This window comes from Nycticebus coucang, chromosome 14 (genome assembly GCF_027406575.1).
Source record: "Nycticebus coucang isolate mNycCou1 chromosome 14, mNycCou1.pri, whole genome shotgun sequence".
Taxonomy (NCBI): Eukaryota; Metazoa; Chordata; class Mammalia; order Primates; family Lorisidae; genus Nycticebus; species Nycticebus coucang.
In genome coordinates, this window is record NC_069793.1 from 10,844,224 (window position 1) to 10,854,042 (window position 9,819).

The 9,819-nt window shown below is 50.4% G+C and overlaps 1 protein-coding gene across 4 annotated transcripts in view; it reads left to right on the forward strand.

Annotated features, from left to right (window-relative positions):
* AHNAK (AHNAK nucleoprotein) overlaps positions 1-9,819 on the forward strand; it is a 100,773-nt gene that overhangs the window by 6,177 nt on the left and 84,777 nt on the right. For 3 of the 4 annotated variants that reach the window (XM_053562262.1, XM_053562259.1, XM_053562261.1), the window contains exons 2-4: positions 7,822-7,922; positions 8,225-8,381; positions 8,829-9,016. In XM_053562262.1, the coding sequence (XP_053418237.1) occupies positions 8,225-8,381; positions 8,829-9,016 (345 nt within the window). In that variant the 5' untranslated portion in view covers positions 7,822-7,922. Of the gene's footprint in view, positions 1-1,789; positions 1,809-7,821; positions 7,923-8,224; positions 8,382-8,828; positions 9,017-9,819 lie in introns of those variants that run through there. The other variant, XM_053562260.1, reaches the window with a different exon arrangement.

The following is a 9,819-nucleotide window of genomic DNA, read 5'->3' on the forward strand; positions in this document are numbered from 1 at the left end:
GGCGCCTTACCGACTGAGCCACAGGTGCCGCCCCCCTCAAACTTTTTAAACAGGGGGCCAGTTCACTGTCCCTCAGGCCGTTGGAGGGCCGGACTATAGTTAAAAAAAAAAAAACCCAAAAAAACCTATGAACAAATTCCTATGCACACTGCACATATCTTATTTTGAAGTAAAAAAAAAAAAAAAACGGGAACAAATACAATCACACCACCTCATGTGGCCCGCAGGCCGCAGTTTGAGAACCCCTGGAGAGTGAGAAGGGGCTGGTCCTCTTGTCCTCCACCTGTTGGGTCCCAAGGGAGTCTAGAGGTGAGCTGGGTACTGGGCAGCTCAGGATCATAACTCTTGAGGACCCAACCTCAATAAAGCCCAGCACCAAAAGGCCCCTCAGATATAGAGGCCAAGGGTGCCTGTGACTCTCTGCCCATTCTGGGTTTGGTGCCCACAAGCTGGGCTGGGACGAGAGTGGGGTATGTGGAACTGGGTTTGGAGGGCTCTCCATCTTCTTATGGGTGTGTCCCTCTGGTTTTCACTCCCCTTATTGCCCCCTCAGTGTAGAGGCCTCTTCTGTGTATCTCTTGTGTGTATTTTTTCCTACGGTTTCTTTCTTCTTTTTTTGAGACAGAGCCTCAAGCTGTCACCTGGGTAGAGTGCTGTGACGTCACAGCTCACAGCAACCTCCAACTCCTGGGCTTAAGTGATTCTCTTGCCTCAGCCTCCCATCTAGGTGGGATTACAGGTGCCTGCCACAACCCCCCACTATGTTTTTTGTTGCCATTGTCATTGCTGTTTCAGCTGGCCTGGGCGGGGTTCAAGCCAGTGCCCTACCCACTGAGCTACAGGCGCTGCCCATTTTCTGTGGCTTCTCAGGTGTCTCATTCTGTGTTGTGTTTTTTCTTGTGCCTTTGTCCATCTACCTAGCAAAGACTGTTGGCTTGGAGTTAGGGGATCTTGGGCTTGCATTCGACTCTATTTCATACTTGGTCAAGTCACTTTACCTCTGGGGCCTATTTCCACATCTTTGAAATAAGGTTCTTAATTCTTACCCTGTAGTATCATTTGGGGATCAAATAGGAACCCAAGCATGGACTGTGGCCAACATAGTATTTGGCACACAGTAGCGCCTTACAGAATTCTTTCTCTCAGCTTATGTGAATACAGGGTAGTATCTTGCAATGTGGATCTTTCGTTTCCCCTTTCTCTCCTGGTGAGTGTTTATGAGTCTATCACTCTTCTGGGTGTGTCTCTCTTTGAATAGCCAACGCTTTGTCCTGGTTATGAGTGTTTGGGGCTTTCCTTTTGATGGTGGTCTCTAACTCTGGGTGTGAGCCATTTCATTCTCGGGATGAAGACTGCTTCTCTTTGGCCTGTGTGCGCATGGTGTGTTAGTTGGCACACATGCACACCACTGTGCTGGGTGAAAGTTTTGTTGTTATTGGTGCTCTCGCCAATGTGGGTAGGGGTGCTTCTCTGTCCCCTGCAGGGTCACTTCCTGTGTCCAGCCTGTGCTAAATGTGTGCACAATTGTGTGCTTCCTCTGATGTATATCTTGCCTTTAGGTCTGGTGCATTCAGGCACTAGGTGCTGGCCTGTTGATCCTGGGGAGTGTATCAGTTCCTGTCATCTTGACACTGATGCTGGTTGCAAGGCTGTTTTTAGCTGCTGCAGCAATCAACCTGAGTCCCCTGCCTGGCTGTCTTCCTCCTGACTCTCTGGAGGAAAGGGCACTGTTCCCTGAGGGCAGTGGGAGAGAGACCATCCGCCTGGTTCAAGGATTCTGCTCTCTGGACTTCTTGAGGATCAGCTTGGTATTACCCTCAATCTACAGGGGGGTGGCAAAGCCCTGCAGCTCATGACATCCTCTTTGTAGTTTTGAAGTGATAAGATGGTGCACTCTCCTCTTGCTGCTTCTGGCCTGAATTACAATCTGTCCTTTGGTCTCAGCCTGGCCTCCCCACTTCACTCCTTTTCTGACCTCCAGGCAGCTGCTTGCCTCAAGTGATCTTGTTCCTGTCACAAGGGAGATTGTGGGGAGCCAGTGTCAGACTGACCATGGGGCTGGGAGTTATCTAACCTGTGTTCCAGCATCCCAGCACTCTATCCTCCTCACTTCTCCAGGCCTCATTTCCCCATCTGTACATAATGATTCTCTGCTGTATCAGAGAACTCCTGCTAGTGGTGGAATGTTTTCTATCTGTTCTGTCTAGTATAGTAGCCAGTAGCTACATGTGGCTGAATTAAAATTTTAGTTTAGGTTTGGTGCCCATAACACAGTGGTTATGACACCAGCCACATACACCGAGGGTGGCAGGATCGAACCCAGTCTGGGCCAGCTAAACAACTGGAACAGAAAAAATAGCTGGGCGTTGTGGTGGGTGCCTATAGTACCAGCTACTTGGGAGGCTGAGGCAAGAAAATTGCTTAAGCCCAAGAGTTTGAGGTTGCTGTGAGCTGTGATGCCACAGCACTCTACCGAGGAGGACATAGTGAGACTCTGTCACTAAAAAAAAAAGAAAAGCCTGTGGCTCGTAGGGGTAGGGCGCCAGGCCCTATATGCTGGAGTAAGAGGGTTCAAACCCGGGCCCAAAAAAACTGCAAAAAAATATTTCTTGTTAGTATAGTGGTGAGAAAAAAGAAAAAAAAATTTTATAGACACTCTTTTTTTTTTTTTTTTTTTTTGTAGAGACAGAGTTTCACTTTATTGCCCTCGGTAGAGTGCCGTGGTGTCACACGGCTCACAGCAACCTCCAACTCCTGGGCTTAGGTGATTCTCCTGCCTCAGCCTCCCGAGTAGTTTATAGACACTCTTATCTGACAATGTGAATGTTACTTTCTTTGCATTATTATTATTATTGCTTAATATTTCGATGCAGTAATCGTCTGATTTCTTTTCTGAATGTATTTATTGTTGTTCGTTCTTTACGAGGTTTTTGTTTCTAGTCCTTATCTTAAACGTTGTTATTGTTATTAAATTTTAAGCCTTTTTAATTCTGTGAAGGCAAAAGTGGAAACCTAATAAACACATGTATATATAAAAAAATAATAAAAAATGAAAAAAAATTTTTAATTTTAATTTAAATTTAGGCCAGGCGTGGTGGCTCACGCCTGTAATCCCAGCACTTTGGAAGGCTGAGGTGGGCAGATCACCTGAGATCACAAGTTCAAGACTAGCCTGAGCTAGAGCCAGACCCTGTGTCTAAAAAATAGCCGAGTGTTGTGGCAGGTACCTATAGTCCCAGCTACTTGGGAGGCTGAGGCAAGAGAATTGCTTTAGCCCAAGAGTTAAGAGGTTGCTGTGAGCTGTGATGCCATGGCACTCCACCAGGGGCAACAAAGTGAGACTCTGTCTCAAAAAAAAAAAAATTAATTTAAATTTATTTATTTATTTGAGACAGCGTCTAAGCTATCGCCCTGGGTAGAGTGCTGCGGCATCCCAGCAACACAGCAATCTTCAACTCTCAACTCTTGGGCTTAAGTGATTCTCTTGCTTTAGCCTCCCAAGTAGCTGGGACTACATGCACCTGCCTCTGTGCCCAGCTATTTTTTGGTTGTAGTTGTCATTGTTTGGCAGGCCCAGGCTGAATTCAAACCCGCTAGCTCTGGTGCCTTAGCCGCTTGAGCTACAGGTGCTGAGCCAATTAATTTAAATTTAAATAGCCACATGTGGCTATCATATTGGATGGCATGGCTCTAAGGTCCCTTCTGGCTCTGAAGGCATATGACACTTGGCTAAATGATGCAGAGTTCCTCAAAGCTCCAAAGGCTCTCCTTTGAGTAAGAGCCAGGCAGAGCCCTCAGTTCCCTACAAGCCCCTACCTTTACTTGTGTGGAAGGAGAAGGAAGGACCACCTGGGTTTGAGATAGGCTCCAAGGGTAGAGAACAGAAAGGCTGAGACTGAAAGCAGAAATCAGGCCACCCTGGCTTCACAGCTCCCTTTTTTTTTTTTTGTAGAGACAGAGTCTCACTTTATGGCCCTTGGTAGAGTGCCATGGCCTCACCCAGCTCACAGCAATCTCCGACTCCTGGGCCTAAGCGATTCTCTTGCTTCAGCGTCCCGAGTAGCTGGGACTACAGGCGCCCGCCACAACGCCCGGCTATTTTTTGGTTGCAGTTTGGCCAGGGCCGGGTTTGAACCCGCCACCCTCAGTATATGGGGCTGGCGCCTTACCGACTGAGCCACAGGCGCCGCCTCACAGCTCCCTTTTGCATCCCCATGTCTGTGCTTGGAGCTCAGTGGCCCAGATCAGATGAGAGAGAAGTCTTTCCTGTCTGTGCCAGGATGGTGGGGCCTGAGCCAGAGCAGGCGAAGTGGTTGGCTGAGAAGCCATCAGGTGCCCTTCCAGGGCCAATCTGCAGGCTGAGGTCCCATGGCTCCTGTTCTCATGGGCTGATGGCTTTTCCCCTCTTCAGAAGCCACCTAGTGTGAGGCATGTAGCAGCTCTCTCTTCCTGGGACTCCTGTCCTGGGATCCTGTGTCCTAAGAGACACGGCCCTGTCTTCAGGTCCTGAGGTGCTGGCAGGGAAGCTGACTCCTGTCTGCATTGAGCCCTGGTTCCCCTGGCATCTGGGGGTCTGGCCTAGGAGGCACTTTGTCCATGGGTTTGAGGCGTGACCCTTTGCATGTCTGGAGCTGCTGTGGCCAGCTGCAGTGACTCATTGGGGAAGGAGGGAGGGTGGGGCCAGGACGTGGGTGAGGGTGAGCTGGCTGCCTCTGTTCCTGCTCTCTGGCTGCTGGCTCAGCACCAGTTTTCTGGACTGAGGAAAGGGGCCCTGCTCAAGGAGGAAGAAAGGGGTGTCAAGCCAGTCGGCCGAGGTGTCTTTTAGTGCTATCTGAGAGACCTAGTCTGGAATCCTTTGTCCTTTCCTGCCTCTGCCTGGCTCCTTAGTGCTGGACTCTGGAAGAAGGTGCCATTTAAGCCTCAATTTTACTATTTTACTTTGAAAAGAGACAGCGAGACTTCCCGTTGCAGCCTCCTCTGCTTGCCAGGAAGGAAGCAGGTATTTTCCCTGGCTCATGCTTTTGCCAAAGGGCTGCTAACCCCTCAGAAGCTTTGCTCACTCCTAGCCAGCACCTGTGTTGAGAAAGAGGCACATCATAGTCACATTTCTGCCTTTGCCAAACAGGAGAACAGGTGTTGGGAGGACTGGGAGTTTATGTGTTTATCTTTCATTCATGTTGTGGTCTGCCTGGCACTGGAACTGTTAAGTGGTGATAAATTCCCCAGAGACATAGTCCGGTCCTCAGAGCTCAGCTCTAGCACCTCCAAAATCCTAATTGCATTTCATTCCCCCTAGAAGGCTCTCAAGCCTGGAACCTTGTGAGGCTAAATTAGTCATAGCCAGAGCACCTTTCTCATAATTTTTATCTAGGACAGGAACGAAGTCCTTTTTTTTTTTTTTTGGTCTCACTCTGTTGCCCAGAGTGCCATGGTATCATAGCTAACAGCAACCTCAAACTCTTGGGCAATCCTCTTGCCTCAGCTTCTTGAGTACCACCACAACACCTGGCTAATTTTTCTACTTTTAGTAGAAATAAAGTCTCGCTCTTGCTCAGGCTGATTTTGAACTCCTAAGCTCAAGTGATCTACCTGCCCTGGCCTCCCAGAGTGCTGGGATCACAGGTGTGAGCCACTGCGCCCAGCCAGGAACTAAGTCTTTTAAATTTCCATATTGGCACATGAAGTGCATTCAATAAATATTTTGAGGGTGCATGAACAGAAAAGTGCTGGGCCAAGCCATGTCTGTCCTGAGCCCTGTAGTGCCCAATGTATTGTTGGGCATATAGGAGGCAATCGGTATGTATAAATTGATTGGATGACTAATTTCTGGATGTAAACAGCTTTAGGGTGAGGCTTTGGGTGAGGTTTTCTGTGATTTATGTCACCTCACACAATTTCACAGACCTCCTGTGATGGCTCCTGCCGCCATTTTGTGTGGGTGGCTCTAGTCCATGGCCATACCCTAAGCCCTGCGTGGTGTCTTCCCAGGGCACCTCTACTGCTGAAAGCTCACCCTGTAGCAGGAGGGTAAATTACTAAATGCCTGCATGTATGGGGCGTGGCTCAGGCCCAATGTGGGCAGCCAGATGGGCTACACTGACTGTGGGCCTGAGGTGGGCTCAGCCATGCTCCTGCCTCTTGGGCTTGGGTGGGTGCCTGAAGGGGCAGGGGCTTTCTTTGTTCAGGCTGTTGCCTGCGGCAGGGCTTCTAGAGTTCCCAGCTGGCAAGGGGTTCCTCTTGGTCTTGAAGACCAGGTTAGGCAGGTGACCTGGAGTCACTGTTTGCCCTTGGCGAGGGAATGCCCTGCCATGCCTGCTTGGAGGCACCCTCTGAGGAGTCTGACACCAGTTAAAAGCTGCAGACCTGATGTGGTACAAAGTATGAGCTTCACATAGCTGTGCTCTTATTGTGTACCCTAGGCAAGTCAGCCTCTGAGAGGCTCTGTCTCTCTATCTATAAAATGGGGACAGTAACATCTCCTTCCTGAAGCTGTCATGAGAACATCATGAGAACATGTGTGTTGTGAGGCTCCTGTATGCCTCCTTCATGCACTTGTGCTCTTTTCTCTCTCCTTCAATCCTCATGTGAATTTTTTTTTTAATTGAGACGGAGTGTCTTTGTTGCTCTTGTTAGGGTGCTGTGGTGTTGCAGCTCACAGCAACCTCAAACTCTTGGGCTTAAGCAACTTTCTTGCCTCAGCCTCTTTAATAGCTGGTACTACAGGTGCCTGCCACAGCACCCAGCTATTTATTTATTTATTTATTTATTGGTTTTTGGACGGGGCTAGGTTTGAACCTGCCACCTTGGGCGTATGGGACCGGCACCCTACTCCTTGAGCCACAGGTGCCGCCCTATTTATTTATTTTTTTAATTTAATTTTATTAATTTATTTTTTTTTGTAGAGATAGAGTTTCACTTTATTGCCCTCGGTAGAGTGCTGTGGCGTCACACAGCTCACAGCAACCTCCAACTCCTGATTCTCCTGCCTCAGCCTCCCGAGTAGCTGGGACTACAGGCGCCCACCACAACACCCGTCTATTTTTTGTTGCAGTTTGGCCGGGGCTGGGTTTGAACCTGCCACCCTTGGTATATGGGGCCGGTGCCCTGCTCACTGAGCCACAGGAGCCGCCCTATTTATTTATTTTTTTAGGAGGCCTGCGCAGGGTTTGAACCCACCAGCCCCAGTGCATGTGGTTGGTGCCCTAACCACTGAGTTACGGGTGCCCCCCTCTCATGTGAATCTTTTATCATCTCCATTTTTTTTGTGTGTGTGTGTAGAGACAGAGTCTCACTGTACCGCCCTCAGGTAGAGTGCCATGATGTCACACAGCTCACAGCAACCTCTAACTCTTAACTCTTGGGCTTACTGATTCTCTTGCCTCAGCCTCCCGAGTAGCTGGGACTACAGGCGCCCACCACAACACCCGGCTATATTTTTTTTTATTTTTTCTTGCAGTTTGGCCGGGGCTGGATTTGAACCCACCACCCTCGGCATGTGGGGCCGGTGCCCTACTCACTGAGCCACAGGCACTGCCCCATCTCCATTTTTATAGATGAGGAAACAGAGGTTCAGAGAAGGTAACTGATTTGGCCAGGGCCACTGGGCTAGGAGGAGGCAAAGCCAGGACTTGAATCTGAGCCTGGCTCTTCTACAACCCCTTTCTGCAATGTCAGGCTGCAGAGCCCTGGATGAGAGGAATCATTGGCAGTGGCAATGGGGGTGTGGGCTGCTCTGGGGAACAGAGCACCAGCCACACCTTGAGATGGAGTTTCAAGCAAGCTGACCACTCAGTGTGAGCATCTCTGGAACTTTTTCTCTAGGCTGTGTGACTGAGATTCCTGACGAGAGAGACTGAGGGGAAGAGAGGAAGGAGGGGCGGGCTCCTGGCAAGGCATCCGCTCCAGAACAGAATCCTGCAAAGGTCAGTAGGACGAGGGAGGGCAGGGTCAGGGGCACGTGGAGATCCCAAGTGGTCTGGGGAGGTTGGGGCCCAGTGGAAGGGACAAGGGGCTGATCGTCTCTTGGTCTCCATTCTGTCTTCTCTGCTGTGCCTTGGGAGAATGCCCACAGTGGACAGACGTGAGGCAGGTGAGTGGGGGCAGGTGCATCAGAGAGAGTGCTCCACTCTTTGCAAGTTCACAGCACAGAAGTTTGTGGTTTTCTCACCCCCTCATGCCCCAGCATCCCCACTGAACCAAGCTCCATTTTCTCACCTCATCTCAGATGGAGAAGGAGGAAGAGACAACCCGGGAGCTGCTACTGCCCAACTGGCAGGGCAGTGGCTCCCATGGGCTGACCATCACCCAGAGGGATGATGGTGTCTACGTGCAGGAGGTGATGCAGAACTCGCCTGCGGCCCGCACTGGGGTGGTCAAGGAGGGTGAGTCACCCCACAGTGCTGACTGGATGCTGGGGGTTGGGCAGGTGAGGGTGCCGGAAGAACGGACATGGGCAGGGAGCAGGCAGAAGTAGAGAATTGGGCTTCCTGGTCCCAGTGGCATCAGGATGGTCAGTACCCAAGCCCTTCCCTTCCTTGCCCACTCTGTACCCATTGCTTGTGGTCCTCAGGAGGGGCCATTGTGTACGGTAGGGGGGGCCTAGTCCTCAGATCCAAATTTACCTCCCATGAGCTTTGCAGATTTGGGGAAATTAGTTGGCTTATCTAAGCCTCAGTTTCCTCATCTGTACAATGGGTATTACCCTCTCCATCTTGCAGGATGGTCAAGAGGGTTAAATGCGAGTCAGTGCAAGTGCCCAGCATGTGGTGGCTGTTTTGTTTTCCTGAGATCTTGTGGGTCTTATCTGCTTCTTGCCTCTCTTTGCCCAGGGGACCAGATTGTGGGTGCCACTATCTACTTTGACAACCTGCAGTCAGGCGAGGTAACCCAGCTGTTGAACACCATGGGGCACCATACGGTGGGCCTGAAGCTGCACCGCAAGGGGGACCGTTCCCCTGAGCCTGGCCAGACCTGGACACATGAAGTCTTCAGCTCCCGCAGCTCTGAAGTGGTTCTGGTGAGTACCTTGCTGGCCTTTCTGTGCCCTGAGCTGCCCCAGCCATGTTGGCCTGCTGGTCAAGTCCCGAGCCTTCTGTCTGCCTCCTGGACTTCCCTTACAAATCCTTCTCCTCCTCCCACTTGTCTGCATTCTCTTGAGCCCCTAGCCAGCCTTTCTTTTCCTGCTCATGTGTGGCATGTGGCTAATGCTGCCCTACACGTCTTCCATCAATCTCTTCGGAGTGCCCTGGGCCACAGCATGGGAACTGACTCGTGCAGCCTGGTCCTAGATACCCAGGGGAAGGTCAGCTGTTTTGCAAGGATTTTAGAAATGACCTCACAGGTGCCCAACGCCATCTCACAGAAACCATTTTTCTCCTTATAGAGAGGCCCAAAATCATTCTGTGAGTCAGAGGCTGGGCAGAACAGTGTCCAGGAGGGAAACTCTTACTTCTGATAGCTTGTTTATTTAGCAAATAGTGGGTCCTCCAAGTGAGGGCACTAACCCAAGTATAACCAGTCTTTTAGGCTCCACGAGTATTTTCCAGTGTGCGAAGGGCCCCTGGGTGGATTCCCTTCCTGGTTAAATAAACAAATCAGTGGGTTGAGAGTTGGGAGTTGAAGGACCTGTTCTTCTGGGGTGGCATCCCTGGAGTAGGCCATTTTGAATCACTAATTGATTGGAAGTCCTTCTCCCAAACTGCACAGTCCAGGAATATGCCCCCTCCCCTAAATAATTCCTGTTTTCCTCCTGTGATATGGCTGTCAGCTCCTTTCTTCCGTCCCTTGTGCTGTGCCCCAGAAGGCTCCATGGACCTCCGT